Source organism: Pithys albifrons, chromosome 20 (assembly GCF_047495875.1).
Source record: "Pithys albifrons albifrons isolate INPA30051 chromosome 20, PitAlb_v1, whole genome shotgun sequence".
Lineage (NCBI taxonomy): Eukaryota > Metazoa > Chordata > Aves > Passeriformes > Thamnophilidae > Pithys > Pithys albifrons.
Window position 1 is genome coordinate 8,843,890 of NC_092477.1, and position 18,697 is coordinate 8,862,586.

The window sequence follows — 18,697 nt, forward strand, 5'->3', positions numbered from 1 at the left end:
TCAGTGCTGCCAGGGAATTGCAGAGAAAGGGGATGGAGCTGTCACTCCAGTCCCACCCACATTCCAGCATGGTTTGCGTAGCCCTGCTGGCCCTGACACTGTGTGTGGCCACAGCTGTGCAGGGAATTGTGGCCAGCAGCCCCAGCCCCGGGGGCAGCAGCCCTGCAGGCAGGGTGGGCAGGACAGCAGGGAGCAGAGCCAGGGCTGAGCAGAGTGGGTGAAGTGACATGCCAAATTTGTCCATCTGGGCATTCTCCCAGGTGCTTGATGACCCCCCTGGATCGTGTGTCAGGCCTGGAATAGCCCCACCAGAGCAGGGAGCCTGTCTGCAGGTTTAACAGGGATATTTATAAACTCCTGGGTTTGTGGCTGTTTTTGTGAGCAGCAGGATGGGGCACGCCATGGCCCCTGTGGAGTCAGGGACATTTCCTTTCCAAGCTCAGTTTCTCCAGCTGGAACTGGCAGTGACAGCCCACCTGGCTGCAGATGACACCAAACAGCTTTCCTTTCCTGCTCCACTTTTGACAGGGCTTTGCTGGCACTGGGTCCATCCCACACTGCCCTTACTCCTCTGTGCCCTTCCCAACAGGGACTTTCTGGGCTGCAAGGTTGGAGTCTCATGGGGCATCTCAGGCAGAGAAATCCCCTCCTATCTGTCAGCAGAAGAGACAGGCACCAGATTAAATTCACTCCCAGAGATTTCAAGGTATTTTTTAACCGATGAGAGCTCCCAGGGAACATAATCAGTTGTAGCTTGGCATTCCCAGCGCCAGACTGGACAGGAGTGTCCCTATTTCTGCAGGCCCCTGGCCAGCAGCACCTTGAACCCTCTGCCCACTGATGCTTGCAAAGAGTCCCACACAGCAGCAGCCCTGCAAAGATCTGGAGAATCCAGGAGGCCATCCAGGGAGGTGGTGGCTACAGGCAAGTGACAGCAGTGATGACTGTTATGTCTCCAGCTGGGAGCCAGGCAGTGGGATGAGGGCAGGCAGATAGGGGCAGGGTGCTGACTGCCCCCATAGCACGAGAATGTGGCTGTGCAGCTGATGATCAGACAGGAGCTGGTGGGTGTTGGTGATGTGGCACCTTCTGTGCAAGCTCCAGGGCTGCCACAGCCTCACGTGGTACCTGAGCTGAGCAGGGTTGTGTTTTAGGGGCTGGGTAGCAGAGCCTGAGGAGGGGAGGAGTTCTTACTGCAGCTGGAATCACAGAATGGTTTGGGTTAGGATTAAGGTCTCCATAGCAGGGGGGCTCCAGCCAGTCTGTCAGTCAGATGGGCACAGCCTGAATACACAGTTCACTGAGAGGATTTTGAGAATTATGGATAAAAAATGCAAAGAAAATGCAACTTTTTTCTTATTATCTTCAGAAGGCAAGAACCACCTTTCATTTAGCATTTAAGCTCTCCAGTTAATTTTGGACGAGACTTTTAGATACCTGGGTGTCCAGTTTGCAGGATTACCTGTACAAACACTGACCTCTGCAACTGGACTTTTGTGTAGGCAAATGTCACTGGCACAAAGAGATGTGACTGTTCTGCTCTTCAGTGTAATATTCATCTTCTCCAGTTCTCTGTCCACAGGGGATTTCCAGCCTATTTGCATAGGAATAGTCCTGTTTCTTGAGTGTGTGGGTGGTGTGGAGCTGTGACAGCCCATTGCCCAGGGAAGGTAACTGGGTGATGCCAGTCCAGGTGGTCCTGGCTTTAGTGGTTGTTGCCACAGGGTATCATCCTTTGGGAAGAAGCTGAGATGGGTGGCCTCTCCCAGCTTAGATCCACACAACTGAGTTCAGGGACTGTAGAAAGATCATTCAGATCTGGAAAGTGGAGCTACAAACACCAATAGGATGTTCCCAGGGGCTGGTCAGTGCTGGGATCAGCAGGTGGGAGAGCACACAATCACACAATATTCTGAGTTGGGAGGGATCCACAAGGATCACTGAGTCCAGCTCTTGATGACTCCGAGGGTTCTCCCCAGCTGGGGTGCAGAGCAGGGAGAGGGGTGCAGCAGCTGTGCAGTGTGCAGTGTGATGGAGCACAGGAGCTGTGCAGTGTGATGGAGCACAGGAGGGATGGCAGGAATTCCCTGTCTGCTGGAGGACTCCCCAGGGCCTGGCATGAGCCTTCCTCCTGCCTGTGCCGCGCTGCTGGGGCTGGTACCTGTGCTGCTGCTCGCACCTGCAGCTCAGGGACTCGGGCTCTGCGTGTCACCTGCTCTCAGCACGGGCTGTGCTGGGTGACACGGCAGGGACACGTGCGGTAACGAGGCCACGCGCAGCGCCGGGGGCAGGAGGATGAGAGCTCATTAGCGGCGCTGTGTCTCCTGGAATCAGGAGGCAGGTGATGCTTCTCCTTCGTCCGGGAACAGGGTGAGTGATGGGAGTCACTGCAGGGGCGCACCTCGAGCAGGGAGGGAGGATGGGGATTGAAAGGTATCAATGCCAGAGGGAGAAGGGTGGTGTTTGGGGTGCTCTGGCACGGGGGAGATGTTGCGGAACAGATTAATCAAGAAGATTCTGGGGAGAATTCTCTGGGGTGGAAGCCCCCAAGCAACACCTGGGGTTGGTGTTGCAAATCCAGGCAGGACAGTCCCCCCATAGGAGCAACACCGGCTGCCTGGGGAGGGGGATGCCATCATCTCCTCCAGCTCCGATTCGGACATTGGAATGTGACTTGCAGCCCAAAAAACTACATTTCCCAGTTTCCCTTGCAGCCCAGGGGAATAAGCAATTGGAAGATTTAAATAGACCAGGCCAGAAGCAACCAACCTTTGGCACAACGTTTTCCCCTCCTCTTCTTCCAATCTATTGGCTGTTTAATCTTTTTCCCTGGTACTGGAGTGGCTGCCAAGCCTGGCATTAATTTTCCTTCCAAGCTTGCTAGGCCCATGAAGTAAACAGCCATGTGCATTCCTTACTCTATATTTAACAGCTGCAGTCTGTGCTGGGGGCAACTGCAACAGAGGGGAACCTTTGTAGCTTCCCAAATTCACAGCTTGTGAGGGTGGGAGTGGGGGGAGTTTCCGCAGGGAGAAGAGGGATTTCTCTCCTTCCCGGTATTCGCAAAGCAGGTTGCGTTAAAGAGAGACTGCAATGCCAGCATCCCAGCCACGGTCCAGGGCCAGAGACAGGAACAATGTCCTCAACAGGGCTGAGTTCCTCTCCTTGAATCAGCCCTTGAAGGGGAACCAGGAGAACAGGAGCTCTGGAAGAAAGCAGAGTGGCCAGGCTGGGGCAGCCGGTGCCCAGAACACCAACCCCAAGGAGCGGAGGCAGTCGCAGCAGCTGCCCGAGGAGGATTGCATGCAGCTCAACCCCTCTTTCAAGGGAATCGCCTTCAACTCACTGCTGGCCATCGATATCTGCATGTCCAAGAGGCTGGGAGTGTGTGCCAACAGAGCCTCCTCCTGGGGTGGTGCCCGCTCCATGATCAACCTGCTGGGGATAACAGGGCACGGCATCCCCTGGATTGCGGGTACGCTCATCTGCCTGGTGAAGAGCAGCACACTGGCAGGCCAGGAGGTCCTCATGAACCTGCTGCTAGGTGAGTGGCAAACCTCCCTTCCTGGCGGGAAAGCCCAGCCCTGGTCACAAGGGGCAGTGGCACTGGGACTCCTCCTCTGGCTGCTCCCAGAATCTGATGTGGTTGGGCAGCAGGGATTGACTTTTAGGGTGAACGCTGCACTTTTTGGCCATCTCAGCCCCAGGTACTGTGGTTGAGGGATGTAGCAAGAAGTTGTCTAAGAGGGATGGAGTAATCCTGGTAGCTGGTGACACCCATGGAGTAGGGGCAGGTCCCTGGTCCTGTGTGGGGCAGGGTTGTCCAATCAGACCAAGGAGGTGTCTGTGAAGGGCAGGTGGATGCCAGCAATGTTGTCTTTTATTTAGTCTGTGGTCATCTGCATTGGTGGTTTGGTCTGTGAGGAAAAGATACAGATTTTAGTCTTTGATATCTGGATCAATTAATGAGAATATTCTTAAGAAAAAAAAAAAAACATTTCCATCTCCTTGCCACCTTCTTGACCAGCCCCTGGCTCCACGTCTCAGCCACTATATAATGGAGTCCTGTCTCCTTCCTTGCTGCAGTTTGTTCTTTCATCCTCCTTCCCTTGAGTACCTTTCTGGCTGCTGTCCCCATTTCCATGAGCTAATTTGACCCAGAGGCCATGTAGGCAGGCTGGGATCCCTCTGGCTCTCCTGCTGGTTCTTCCTTGCGTGGTGGTCGGTGTCCCCATTTCTAAACATCAGGATGTATTAAAGGGTTTGTTAAAAGGTTTGGCTTCTCCACTGAGCAGGGCCCATCCCACCCATTGCTGTGGATTGATGTCCCATCAGTGACTAGGGTGAGCTCTAGGCATGACTTGCCTTAGATCCCGGTCCCAACCTGCCCTGGCCATCTCTACCTGAGGACCTTGCTCTTCTCGCTCTTCTGCCTTTGGCACGGGTCCCAGTTATCCCATTTTTCCTTGTGACTAATTACCCTCTCATCTGGCTGTGATCCACCCTGGTGTTTCACCTTCCCCCAAAAAACCAACAACTCCTCTTTTGTTTGTTAAGAGGAACTGAAGACATTGTGTTTAGACCTTTTCTTCTCCAGGAGCATTTTGAGGCAACGTAGGGACAACTTTTTTTCACAGGCACCACAGGAAAGGGACGTCCTGTCCACAGGGGTCGACTGAGACGTGATACAGGCTCTGCAGTGTGGCCCCAGGTTGATTTTTTTTCACAAGTTCATCCTTCAGAGAGTGTGAATATTGAGCTGAACTGGCTTGAAAAGCACAGTGGTAGCTGCCTTTTCTCCCCTCTGCCTTTGGAGGAGACTGTCCTCATGGTCTGACATCTAATGGGGGGAGGCCATTGCAGGGAAGAAGCCAGAATAGCACCAGCGTGATGCAGAGCCTGCCAACGTCAGCAGTTCTTGCAGGGGCTCCCCAGCGTGCGGGGTCAGCCCCTCGCTGAGAGGAGAAGATCCTGTTAAAAGGGCACAAGGATGAAATAGGAGGTGACGAACATCCACCGGCACAGCTTCCAGATGTCCCTCGACCCAAGAGCCTTTGACGGTGTTGGAGCCTGAAAACTGACCTCTTTGACTCCAAAATATCTGAGATCCTTCTAAAGAGCTAATGCCTTCTTTGGCTTAAAAACAAGGAAGGTTTTCTCACCCTTCTGTTGCCATATGAGGAGGCCAAATGCAAAGCCACCTTGGGGTTGTGTTGGAACTTGGAGTATCAAGTGGTGGCTGGGAGAGCTCAGCCCTGCACCACTGCCTGCATCTTCAGGTCTCCTGAGCTCAAGTGTGGTGCCTGGGAATGACTTTGGGGGTTTCTGAAGTCTTGATTCCTTGCCTAGATGCATTACACCCAGCCCTCTTCTCTGCCTGCCAAGAAAGGAAATAGATAATTTGCATGAAAAACTAGTTCCATATATCTGGCAGCCTCCAAAGAGCTCCACTGCTCCCTCTGAATAGGTGGCACTGACTGGTGGGACTGGCCAAGGTGCCCTCAGCCTCTTGTCAGAGCTTCTGCAGCAGAACTTGTGTCACCCCACAGAGCAGCACTCTGCTGTGAGAGTGGCCTTGGGCTGATATTTAAGATTGCAGTCAGGAACTCCAAGTATCCAAGTAGCTGCTGCTGTAATACCTGCATTGCTGGTGGAGGAAAGAGCCTGGCTGGAGAGTGTGGGGCTGGTGGACCTCAACACATCCCATGAGAGGTGGGGTCTTGTGTAGACATGATGGACATGGCACAACTGCTGCATCTGGCACCCTTGGTCCCTCTCACTGCTGTTTTCCTGTGTTCGAACCCACCAGGATGTGGTGAAAAGCCATCCTGGATAGGGACAGGTCAGAGGGAAGGGAACGTCCTGCTGCGTCCCTGCTCTCCTGCGAAGGGGGAAGCAGGGAAGTTGGGGTTGTCTATGGTATCCCTTCCTTACCACTCCTGGCTCTCCTCTCTCCCCCTTGCTTGCTGAGGGTTTGATACATCAAGCAGAATTTCTGATGCAGTCTCTGGGCAGGGAGCCAGCCCATCATAGAGCACTTGTTTAGGATTTGCAATCAGGCTTCCAAGGCGAGGAGACAGGAGACTGCTGAAATGGGACCTGGAACCTGGCAAAGCACCACTGCAGATGGAGGAGGAGCTCTCGGCAGGAGCTTTGCCAACACATGTGGGAGCATTTCGGGTGAGGGGATCTGACCCTGGGATGGTCCATCCATCCCCACTGCAGATGTTAGTTAGCAACCCCAAGCAATGTTTTCCCTCCATGTTTGTCATCTGTGATGGAATTTATTGATTCCCCTTCTCATCATAATCTTTTCCAGCAAATGCCAAACAGCCAGAGAAACACTCTCACAGCCTGTTACTGAAAGGCTGGAAGAAGCCAAATATCTGTGCCCACTGCAAAAATCCCTCTGCCAGAATATGCTTTCAGGAAGTCTGTCTCAGCATCAGCAGCCCTGGCTGTGCAAGAGTCAGGAATAAAGTCCACACCCCCTGGCCAAATTGAGAAAAATCATTCAGGAAACCCCCCAGTTTAAAAGTTCATTTTATTTGTCTGCCAGTGCTGCAACTTCTAGTACCATTCCAGCAATCACATGGATTTAATGGAAAGTGGGGTGCTTAGAAAGTCATTCAAACATTGCAATTGGCCTTTGAAGAGGAAAGCAGATATAAAAATTTCAATAAAAATCCCAGGTCTGCTTCAGAACCAGACATATACTCCATTAAACCCTGGGGGCAGCAGTACCTCAGTTTCTGGTTCTGATCTATCTGGTGAGGATGTGGATCCAAATTTAGTGATTCATTGGCTGCAAAGCCAGCAAAGAACATTTGGATCATCGATCTAACCCACGGCAAAATACAGGCTGTAGCACATCCCTTAATTTATTCCTGTTCAATTTGTTAAGGGAAAGAACCCAAACACTCAATCTGATGTACAGTTACAAGTGAGGGTGAACTTGTCAGAGCCATTTCTGTATTACTGCAGTGGTTGGGCTTCTCACAGGCGCTTTTAGTTGGACTCTTCCCTTCATTGCGTCTGCATACCCTTGTCTCTCCAGCTGAACAGCTCTTTTAGCCAACATCTTTTCCACCTTTCAATATTTTGGAGAGTGTTCAAGTCATTTCTTCACCTCCTATTTATTAAGCTAAACAGACCAATCTTGTTAAACTGATGATCTTTGCAGATCTGGGCACCTTCTCACTGCGGTGGGGATGGACATGGTCACCTACCTAAAGCTGTTGTGTTTAGAGCCAGATCATCACCACGTTTAGTTATCTGCAGTCCAGCTGTGAGCCTTTGCTGTTGGGAGGTGTCTGCTTGGGTAACCCTTGCACATAAAATTCCTCTTTGTGCTCAGCTTGAAGTACCAGTAACTGGTTCTGCTGTGGTCATGGCGCTCTGAAATTGGTATCCAGACTGGGAGAAGAGGAAGCCCTGGTCTTCTCTTTGCCTGCTGTCTCTGTGACATTGGTGCCAGTCCTCAGCCATCTCCAGCTGGCTCTGCATCCTGCTTCCAAGGGCAGGATGGCTCTTTGGTGCTGTCACGAAGCATTTATCCCATCAAGTAAAGCAGTGCTGCGGGGCGTGGATGTATCATCTGAGCAGTGTGTCAGGCTGGGGATGGGTGAACACCATAGGAGGAGGAAAAGAGGGAGCCCAGAGCCTCTTCTCCACTCTGGAGGTCAGCAAGAAGAAAGTTCTTGCTCTGTCCAGCCTTTTCCCTGAATACTGACTGAGCTTTACTCCACCTGGGAACCAAGCCATGACATTCTAAGGCATAGTCATCTGCAGACCTGTGATTTTATCCTAAGCTGTGTATCTATATTTATTTAAAAATATATATATTTATAAACAGATAGATATATATGGTCAGAACTCTGCAATCCCTGCCATCAGCAGCTTCCAAGCAAGGCCAGATGGGCAGGAAAGTGGTGGATTAGGAAGGAAAGAAAGCAAAAAATGCCTTCACCAACCCCCTCAGGACCTCACTGACTCTGCTCTAACAATACAGACATGCTTCAGGTATAGTCATGCTTCTCTTTGGAGGCTGTGTGATGAAAATCCAGACAGTACAGGCCATTACTGGTAAAGGTCACTGGGTAGATGAAATGGCCAGGCAGTACAGACAAGTTCATTCTGTAAAGCCTCAGGGCAGCCCAGCCCAGCAGAGAGGCCAGGGAGCTACACAGCAGATAGATCAGTCTATGCAGCAGAGCTTGCTAAGCCGAGAGCCCCAGAAATGGTTTGGGGGCCCATGTGTCCATTTTTCCCCCTTTCATTTTTTTCACTGTGAGAGCAGGGATTTTCTGAGCTTGTGGCACCATCCCTTCTAGTACAACCTGGCACAAGGAGGAGGTTCAGCCTCTGTCCTGCTGCCCACAGAGACCTCAGCAAGCTGGCAGCACATCTGTCCAGAGAGATGGAAACATTAAAATGCCAAGTAACCCAACATGACTGACCCATGGAGGGTGCCAGGCAGAGGGAGCAACGCAGATGCCCACTCCCTGCATCCAGCATCTAGACACAGCTCCAGCCTGGCATTAAACATTCCTCTTCATCACATCAGACTGCTAATCTGCCTCTGGTTGTTCTGCCCAGATACAGCAGTTGAAGTCCCTGGTCCTTTGGTAGGTGCCGTGCTCAGCCTTCATCCCTTCACAGCTGATGAGCTTGGGCACCTCTGAACAGGCAGCAATACCCAGCTCTCCCAGCTTCCCTGCCCCCTCCCTCCCTGCTTCCTCTACAGGATCCTGGTCTCTGCAAGGCAGGCTGGCGAGCCTGCGGTGTCCCTTCGGATAAAGGACAGCCAGTGACAGGTTGGGCCCCATCTGACTGTGGCTGGAACAGGCAGGGGGGTATTTCCAGTCACCTGCACAGGGTCTCCATCAGATCCATGTGGTCTGATGAACCCCTTGGCACTGAGCAGCACTGAGGAGCACAGTCCTGGCCGGCTGCTGGGGATGCTGAGAGCCCTGCAGCCATCAGAGTGCAGCCCTTGGGGAATCTGCAGTGAGCTGGAATGAAACCCTCACACAGAGCGAGCAGCAAAACGTTCCAGAGCATGAATGCAGAGCGAAAGAGAAGTGCGAGGGTTGTTGAATGGGAAGAGGGGGAATAAACATGGGAAATGAGTCATCCTTATGTCTGTCACTCCGGGAACAGCTTCCCATTGCCCCTGCCTGGAGCTCAGAGGGGATAGTAACTGTTCCACTCAGGCAGAGCCAGCCCTGACAGGGAAGCTGAGCCAGGCTCTGGCCCGAAGGGAGATCCCGGGAATTGGGTGAGTGTGTTTGCCTCTAACACGCCTTGACAGGAGCAGTGATTGGGAAGAGGAAGGTGGGGGAGTGAGGTGAGTGCTGGGAGGAGCAGCAGACAGGGAGAGCCCATTGGGTCTCCTGCTTGGGGCCAGCAGTGGTGGAGGATGGGGTGGGAGAGGGGAATCAGATGAACTGTCTCTTTTTCCTGCGCTTTGAAGAAATCTCCATGTTTTAACCTGGAACACAGTTCTGGGGTTGCTCTCCATTTCCATCCTGATCCAGGTGCAGTGCACTGTTAGGTCTGAGGGCTGGAGACCCTTTGAGCACCACAGCATCAGCCCCCTTTTTATTTTTTGCCAGTTTGCCTCCTTGAAGGGAGCAGGATGTGAAGAGAAACCCAGGCAGCACTGAGTGAGTGAGGAGCCCAGCCTTTGGGGACTGGGACATGCTGTTGGTCAACAGCCCAAGGCACTTTTCTTCCCCCAGCTCATCCCATGCGGTGCCATCGTGCTGGTGGCACCTGTGTGATGTGCTGATGGTACCTGTGCTGCTGCCATGGGGCATTTCAAGCTGTCAGAGCCCTTCTGAGAGGCAGCTGAGCCATCCTGGGGGCTTCTCAGCTCCTTTTCCCCAGCAGCACAAGCCCTTGTCACTGCACTCCCCCTCTCACCTGTGTCTTGTCCAAGCCCATGCAGATCCCCAGCAAGGCAACCCTGCTCAGTATTTGATGCTGAGTACAATTTTCCCAGCTCCCAGGGCTCCCTGTTTCCAAGGGGAGAACTCCAGGCAGCCTGTGTTTGCACTCAGAGCTGTTTCTAAATCATCTAGAATATAGTGAGTCTATTTTTAGTTGTTGTGGGTTTTTATTTTAATTAATTGCACAATTCTGCTTTCCACCACTTTTTCACCTCCCCATGACCACTTACCCCACGTTGCTGCTTGTTCAGCCAAAAAAGAACCTCCCCCAAAACACCACAGTGCCTGATTCATTGGCTCTTCAATGTGTCATGCCATCTGTGCCTTTTGTCAGCTCTTACACCCCATAGTACCACATTTGGGGAAGAAAATGGAGTAGAAGAGTTCACTTTGAGAGGAGTGGACCTCTTCCAGCTACCACTGACTCCACTGGAGAGAGGGTGAAGATTCTTTTGAAACCTGCATCTTTCATTAATGTCAACTAGTCAAGGCTGCAAACGGCTCATTTTCCAGGTCAGGGAGCCTAATGCCTGGAGGAGATTTGGGAAGTTCAGAAGGAGTAGGAGGGGGCATGGAAATAAAAAGAAAAAAATTCATGAATTCTAATTATGGAGCAAAAGAAACTGCTTCCTGAGAATGGTGACATTTGTCCAGAGTTCACTCCTGAGTGAGGTTGGCTAATCTGGGAAATACAGGACTTTCAAAGCCAGTTTTGGCCCCACACATGGTCTTGGCAGCTGCAGTGGCCACCTCCAGCATGGTGGGACCCAGGCAATGAGTTGTCACCAGCTTGGCTCTTCTTTAAAGCGGTGCTGGGCTGGGCAGAAGGGTTGCACATCCCATGTTGGGAGCCTCCTGAGCTCACATGATGGGCTCACTCTTCATTCCTTGGCATTTACCTCCTTGTTTTCCTCTCCCCATGTGCTCAGCCACAGTTCTGGGAGGCTGAGTCCAGCCTGTGACTGTTTCTGATCCCAACCTCACGGGCTGGACTCTGGGGAGCAGCCCCATGTGTGTGTAGTCATGTGAATCACGGCTGCAGGAGATGAGGCCAAGGGCTTTTTTGGCTTTCTCCTCTTTTCCTCCCCCCACTGCCCCCGGCATTGCACCCAGGTTGTTTTTCAGCTGTGGTTTGGATAACATGTTTATGTAAACATCTCAGCAGGAATCTGCCTCTGTCCCTGGAGACGCTGCCTGGCTCCGACCTGGAGCAGGCAATGCCCCCAAGGTGCTTGCACCATCCTCAGCCTCTTTCAGCCATAAGGAACAACAGCAGAGCTGACACCCGAGGGACAGAAAGAACCTTATGGTGACAGAGGACATCCAACTGTTTTTATTTCTCTTAAATACAAGCTTTGGGATTTGGCTTGGTTCTGCTAATGATGGTTCAGGCTCATCCTCGTGACCTGCCTGCCCAGGGCTCCTCTCCCCTCACCTCTCCATTCCTAATGGGCTCGTGGTGGTAGGGGCCAAGGCAGATGATTGTTTTCCTTTTCTTACTAATAGATATAAAATGCCTAGGGGGCTCACTTTTAGCTCATTTACTGTGCATCCAACACCAGATGTTGGCTTTTTTCCATACCAAGGTGATCTCCGATGCTGGAATTGTCACAGGCAGGACAAGACTTGCTCTTTGGTTTTATGCTTTGAGAAAGTTTTAGATGTTAATTGAGGATTTTGGGATGGATGATCTTGCAGTGGAAATCTGAAGGATTGTTTCCCTTAACACCAGGTCAAAGGGCAAATTTGTAATCTTTTTCAGAAAAATGTGAAAGGAGGGATGGAAAAGAACTAATCCTTCCTTTGTTCTTAAATCCAGCTCTACCTGGATTTTACATCCAGTGATGCCTCTGGTTTAAATCCAATGCTACCTGGATCTTGAGGGGAGGGCATGATGAAAAAAATGCTTAAAATTAACATTTCTTGCTCCTCTCATCTCACCCTCGGTGCAGTGGCACTCTGCCATCCCTGCTGTGCCTCTGGCAGCCCCGTGGGTCCCCAGAGAGCAGCTTTGTGCAAGTGCAGGCTGGTACATGAGCTGCAGACTCCCTTCCCAGGGCTCTCCCGGGGCTGTGTTCCCTCCAGCCTTCACTCAGGTCAGCTTGAAGCATCTACACAGCTCTCCGTGAGGGACCAGGGAAGGGCAGGCTGAAGGTGACGGTGCTGGTTTGCAGGTGGCAGGTGGAGGGCTCAGGGGTTTGGGGTTCAACAACAAGCACCTTCCCCTGTGCAGAGACACCCACCTGCAGCTGGAGCCTGGAGGACACCTATAATTAAGTTAACCCCTTGCCTACCTATCACTGGCACGGCTGTGCCCACCTGAGGAGGGAGGATTCGATGCGCATTAAAGGCACAAAGAAAACGAGATGAGGTCCAAGCGGGTATGTAGGTCATGGCACTGCAAGGAAATAGGGCCAGGGATGGGGCTGCTGGGCAACAGCATCTCTTTATCTTTTTCTGAAGGACGGGCCCTTGGCAGCAGAGTCAGCAGCAGTGCTGCCTGCTGGTTCACCCTGCCCTGCAGCAGCAGCAGGAGCAGGAGAGGGCAGGGACACCCAGTCTGGGTGGGGGCAGTGGGACCCACAGGGGCTGGGGCAGGGCAGGCTGCTGGGGCTGTTTCATAGAGAAGTTGCTTCATGAAAGGAACAGAAAGTGCAGGGGGAAGTGACAGAAAAAGCACCAGACGGAGGGATCTTTGCTGTGTTTTTTTTTCTTTTAACGGCAAATTAACCCCCGGTTTCAGTGCTGTCGTGCCTTCAGATCTTGAAATGTCGGCAAACGAGGCTTTTTGCTTTCTGTGCATCATTTGACGAAAATCAGACCTAGCAGTACTGAAGGCCCATTTTATTCATCTTCTGAATGAGAGAATTATTAAAACAGCTCTTTGGCTTGTTCTCCATGCCCTGAACACCTCTGTGCACACATGCCTGCAGCCCTCGAGTTGCCCTGACATCACCTTTGACCGTAAAAAATATTGTCAGTGCAAAATACAGACAATGGTGAATACCACACATTGCTAAAGCACACGCCATCTGTGCTACTGGTTCATGGAGGGGAATGGTCTGTAGTGGGTATATTGAACACCATGGAGGAGACTCTGGGATTCTTCAGGGTGCCCAGACTGGTTCTGGAGCCCCAGCTGGGCTCCTCAGCAATGCAATGTGTTCTGACTTCACCCAGAGCACATTGGGCCAGTCTTCCCTTGGCAGCACTGGTGCATCATCTCTCTGAAAGGAATCTGAGTTTGGGTTCCTGAGATTGTGTAGGGTGAGATGAGACTGGTGGGAGGTGCACCTGATGAGCTCCAAAAATCATCTCCTGAAGTGCTTTGCTGGATCAGGGCTGTGGGGGTCACTTGGTGGGGCAAGCCTCCTGCTTCTTGTGTTTAGCTTGGATTCCCACTGTTGCCCGTGCCAGCAAGGAGCTGGTGTCCAGACCTTTTCCTCTTCTCCATTTGCCCTCCACAGCTCTGAGATCCCAGGGCACGGCCTGATAGGCAGGAGGTCCGGGGGAGGTCCCACTGTCCCCCTTCCCCATGCAAGATGCCCTGTAGCCCAGGAAGAAAAGTAGTCTCCTATAAGGAGAGAGTTTGTCCAGGATAAATAGCAATCCCTTCCCAAAGTGGTGCCGGGGGCTGGTGCTCGGGGGTGGCATGTTGTGGAAGGTGGGCGAGCAGAGCCGTCGTGACAGCTCCTCACTTCCCAGCTCCTGCCAGGTGCTGAGCAGGCAGGAGGAGCTGCCTGCCTCCCATGTGCTGTCTCATTTCCCTTTCCCCACCACCGCCACACTCCCATCCATCCTCCTGAAACCTTGTCAGCCCCCAAGGAATGGTCTTTGTCAGGGCCTGGGAGCCAGGCAACTGGCCCCTCACGCTCCTGCCAAGGCAGCAGGCTGTGCTCGTGATGGCATTTATGTCCTTGTCATTGCTGCGAGGAGCTGAAATCAGCACTCTGACTAATTAGGAGGGTTGGGGAAAAGCAGATGAGGGTTTAAAGGAAAATAAAATTGATGCTAGGAAATAGAAATGACAGTACCTGTCTGCTGGGATGAAGGAGGTGGGATGAAGAGGAGGATGATGTAGAGTGCTGATGGGATTCACTCCCAAATCTGTTAGGGAAGAAAGGGCGTTGAGAGCTGCAGCTGCAGGAATGGTCCCTGTGCCATCACAAGCTTGGAGTTACCCCCACCATGTTTGTGTGGGGAAGGGGGTGTGTGGAGTGACTTGCAGGGAGAAAGGCACAGGGAGCGAGAGGTGAGGTGAAACAAGAAATGGCTCATGGATGGAGGACATCCAGGGTGGGGGACAACACCAGAAAGTGCTGTGAGGCACTTTTCGTCCACTGCAGCCTGGTCATTCTGGCATGGAGCCCCCAGGCGGGGACCTTGCTGCATGAGGTTGCTATACCTTGGGGAGGAGGACAGCAAGAGGAACACCCAGAGTGGTGGTTTGAGGGCTGAAATAGTTTTAATTTTAGTGTTGCCAGTTGCTCCCTTCCTCCCCAGCTGAATCACTTGCCTCTGTGGTTTGGGTTTCTCCTCTGTCAGATCATGATATTGGTACTTGCCTTCTCTGTGGGTGAACTGGATGAACTGTTAATCAGCATTTGGGTGGTGACCTGAGGATGGGGTAGCTGCATGCAGCTGAACCGTGGACATCTGGCCAGAACTGAACCCAAATCTTTATTTAAAGACAACAACAATCCTTGAATGTTCTGCCTTGAAAATTGCCCTCAGCTGCTTCTGTCTCTGACTGTTCTCTCCTCATCTCTCATTTTGTAGCCCTGCTGCTGGACATCATGATTGTGGCTGGGTTGCAGAAGCTGGCCAAGCGGAAGGGCCCATATGACATCAACCCTGGCTTGTTGGACTACCTGACCATGGACACCTATGCCTTTCCAGCTGGGCATGCCAGCAGAGTGGCCATGCTCTCCAAGTTCTTCCTCAACCACCTGGTCCTGGCCATCCCTCTCCGCATCCTGCTGGTCCTCTGGGCCCTCTGTGTGGGGTTTTCCCGTGTCATGATCGGACGGCACCACATCACAGATGTCCTCTCTGGCTTTGTTTTTGGCTACTTACAGTTCAGGCTGGTGGAGTTGATATGGATGTCTTCCAACACATGTCAGATGTTGATATCCATCTGGTGAACATGGGGGACTTGATGCCTCTCCTCTGGAAACTAGCAGATACTTTGAGAGTCTCCCTCCCAGTATTTTCTACATGTTGTTTGTTGGAAGTAGTTGTAACTTCCATGAGTAGTGGTGTTTTTTAATGTTGCTTCCCCACCTTAAAAAAAAGTTTCTTGCAATGGATTGGGTTTTAGCAATCAAGGGCCATGCCTGTGTTTTGGCCATATTCTCAAGCTGTGTTTGGACAGCCAGCTAATTAAGCTTTATGGGTAAGAGAAATGAGCTCCATGTCTGCCTCCTTGAGGTGGTTCACACTGGCACCTTGGTATGTCCTCAGGATGGGCAGTGCCTGAGAGCTTCCTGAGAACACACACTCTACCTTTTTTGAGCCTAAATGATTTTGGCCACAGTGCTTTTTTCTTTTTGTAAGCCCAACAGTTGTGTCTTGTACAAAGTCAGGACAGGCACTGCCAGCACTTTACAGATAATAAATAATCATGAAAATCCTACCCTGTTTGGTTCTTACATGACGGAAGGGACAAAACAAGCCTGGTGTGACTTTGAGATATCTGCTCAGCATGGAGCAGGTCCTGCAGTCTTGCTGACTGAGGGGATGCAAGTGACATCTCACATGGTTTGCTTTGGGTGGGATGGACCTAGATGGGTGCTCAGGATGCTGAAGAAAAATCATCTTTGTGAGGGAGTGGGGGGACTTTTTGGTCTGGTAAGGGAGACATGCAAGTTGCCCATTTTCATCCTGGTAGGGATGAATAGATGTGCTGGATTGTGGTTTATAAAGCAGGTCTTGGTGCACAGCAAAGAGTCTTTTTCTTTCTATTCACAAGCATGATTTTATCATTATGCCAAATGCTGTAGATGGGAATTTCCAAGATAAGTCTGGTACAGCACTGCCTGATTCTGGTACACCAGCAGTGTCAGTGGGCAGCAAGGCAGGACTGCCCCTGCTCTTCCTCTGCTCACTTGGCTGTAATCCCTTTACTGGGGTAAATTCTGAACATTCCTGTGTCTTACCCTGACCTTCCTTGATTGCAAACCTGAGCTAATTGTTGTCTGTGAACCGGTCTGAGATCACTGAATACAGAGTTTGCTGCCCAGGCATGGTGCTCTTGCTTCCCATTATTGATCAGTGTCAGCCTCGAAACCTGGTGGATCCTTACCCAGGTGATGGCCATGCCCAACGTGGTGTCTCTGAAATAGATCCCCCCTCCCAACTGTCATAAGAAAATCCTGTATTTTGAACAGAATGTGCCAGTTCTCTTTGCTTTCTGTCTTTAAAAGAGAGTTTGATGTTTGGAGATGATGGATACCACCAGACTCAGCATCTTCCTTGACTGAATAAATCCTGCATAATGAAGGAATCTTGTCATCCCTGCCCTCCTGTCTATCCCAAGTGAGCAAAATGCACCTGGCTTGCAAGGCCGGGGAGCAACCACCTGGGTCTTGTGCTGTCATCTCTCCCTGCATGTTGGGGACCTTCCTACAGGAGCTGGTGAGAAGAAGACATTCAGATGATGACTGTTGCAAGCTGCTGACATTTGTTGCTCTTTGATGATTAATATGAAAAGAAGCTAACCAGAAAATCCATGCCTGGCATGTGTCTCCAGCTGGGATGTCAGCACAGAGCCCTGGGAGCTGCTGACTTCCCGCGCTGCCGGCTCTGGGGCTGCAGCAGAACGTGGTAGGGAAGGCTACCATGTCCTTTGAAGATGAGCCTCCCATGGAGCTCACGGATGGGCTGTCCCTGGGTTTTTTCTGGAAAGGGAAGAGCTCAGGGTCTCATTGGTTCTCTCTGGAGGTTGGTGCAGCAGCAGGCAGAGCAGTGGAGGGGGGGGGTGTGCTGCCCAGCTCCCCTCCTGCTGCTGCGGGAGGGAGCAGAGATGTGCTACCCTCCCCCAGGGCTTTCTCTTTGCCAATATCCTTCTCCTGCAAAGATTTATGTGAAGTGAGCTCTGGTGCTTTTTCTTCCCTCCAGTCATTATTACACTTGGCAGAGTTTATCTTCACCCCCAGGAAGGATGGAGGCCCGTCACTGAGCTCTAGTGGTGTGTGAGGCACCCTTGTGTAGCTGGAGATGGTGGGTTCCTGAAGGGACAGGGAGCAGGGAGGACTTGCCCCAGTGGCTTTATGGGAAGCTCTCACTTTGTAGCTCCAGGATTTGCTGAACCTTTGCAAATAGGCTGGATGAATCTACAGGCATGTTGCTGGGTTCGGGTCTTCTTGCACTTATGTTATCTTCTCCTGGTATATCCAGGTTGGCAGCATGGCTTTGGAGGAGTTACCCTGGTCTTTGCTGGTGTAATCAGGAGAGTGTGGCCTGGAGAAACTGCCATGGTGGGTTAGATCAGCCCATGGTTGCAAAGCAAGGCAGGAAAGCAGAGAGAGGTGACTTGGGGTGATTCATGGTGGTAAACTGGGATTCACAGGATGGGGCTTTCTCCCACAGAGTTTCTCCAGGGAATCTTCCTCCTCAGCCCCACTGCAGCCTGTGCCCCTTCTGCCCCACAGTATTTCAGTGCCCAGAGCAGGGGATCCCAGTGCTCCGTTCTTGCCGCAAGGAGGATCTGGGGGGAGAAACCCCAGAAGGTGAGTGTGGATCTGGGCACAAAGGCACTGGGAAAGACCTGGCAGAGCCTTGCCTAGGCCATGGCTGCCCTCCCAGCAAGGCAAGGCATCCCTGGTCCCTCGCTCCCACTGCTGCCATGCCCAAGGTACCGCTCAGAAACAGCCAGCATTTCTGCAGAGAAAAGCAGCTTCTGTCTCTATAGCAACAGTGAGGGATGGCAGGCACCATGTCCCATGTCCCTGCCTGTCCCTGTCACACAACAAGCAGGACAGGCTGTGGCTGGGCTACCTAACCCCTACCAGAGGGAGGCAGGAGACCCCCAGCCCAGCCCCCCTGGGACAGAGCTATGTGGGCAGGGAGATGTGGGGAACAGTGACAGAACAACCTGGCTCTGCCATCAACAAGGTACAACCTGTGCTGACTGTCCTCAGCTTTCAGTCCCAGCGACAGAACCTTGGTGGGGAGTGATTCCATGCCCAGGGCTGCACTCACAGATATCCAGGGCCAGATCCTGAGTGTTTTGGCTGAGAGGCAAGGGAGGCACAGCAGCACGAGGGAAAGGACAGTCATTCCAGTCTTTGGGCTCCAGAGCTGTGTGGATCTGCCTTTCAGCCCCTGGTTGTGAGGAGGAGCATGGATGCAGCATGCCTGTCCATAAAGCCCTGCAGCCTGAGGAGGGTCTAGGAGGGTTTTCTCCTCCCTCAGAGGGTGTCTGAGGGATGGGGCTGCATCTCAGCCCTGGCAGCGCTGCCAGAACATGGCACTGAAGCATCACCTGAGTGCTCTCCACTGACCTTGGATTTAGCAGTGGCTGTGAGAAACACCAGTAGGATTTGCAGGCACGTGTTACATGTAGACCAGTGTCTGAGGCATGTTTATGCCTTGTTTTCCACTCTCCTGGAGCTCCTGCTGATGCTCACACAGAGGTTTGGCCCCATCTCTCCTGGGTGAGCCAGAGCAGGACACTGGGGCTGCTCTGTGCAGGTGCTCACCATGGTCATGCAGCTCTGGGCAGGCAAAAGGCCAAATGCCCA

The 18,697-nt window shown here is 52.1% G+C and overlaps 1 protein-coding gene across 1 annotated transcript; it reads left to right on the forward strand.

Moving 5' to 3' along the window:
• Window positions 1–2,290: 2,290 nt before the first annotated feature.
• PLPP7 (phospholipid phosphatase 7 (inactive)) lies at window positions 2,291–15,979 on the forward strand. The gene is made up of 3 exons (XM_071574105.1): window positions 2,291–2,370; window positions 3,072–3,544; window positions 14,733–15,979. Exons 2-3 carry the CDS (start codon window positions 3,094–3,096, stop codon window positions 15,095–15,097), a joined length of 816 nt encoding a protein of 271 aa, XP_071430206.1. The 5' UTR covers window positions 2,291–2,370; window positions 3,072–3,093; the 3' UTR covers window positions 15,098–15,979.
• The last annotated feature ends 2,718 nt before the right edge of the window (window positions 15,980–18,697 follow it).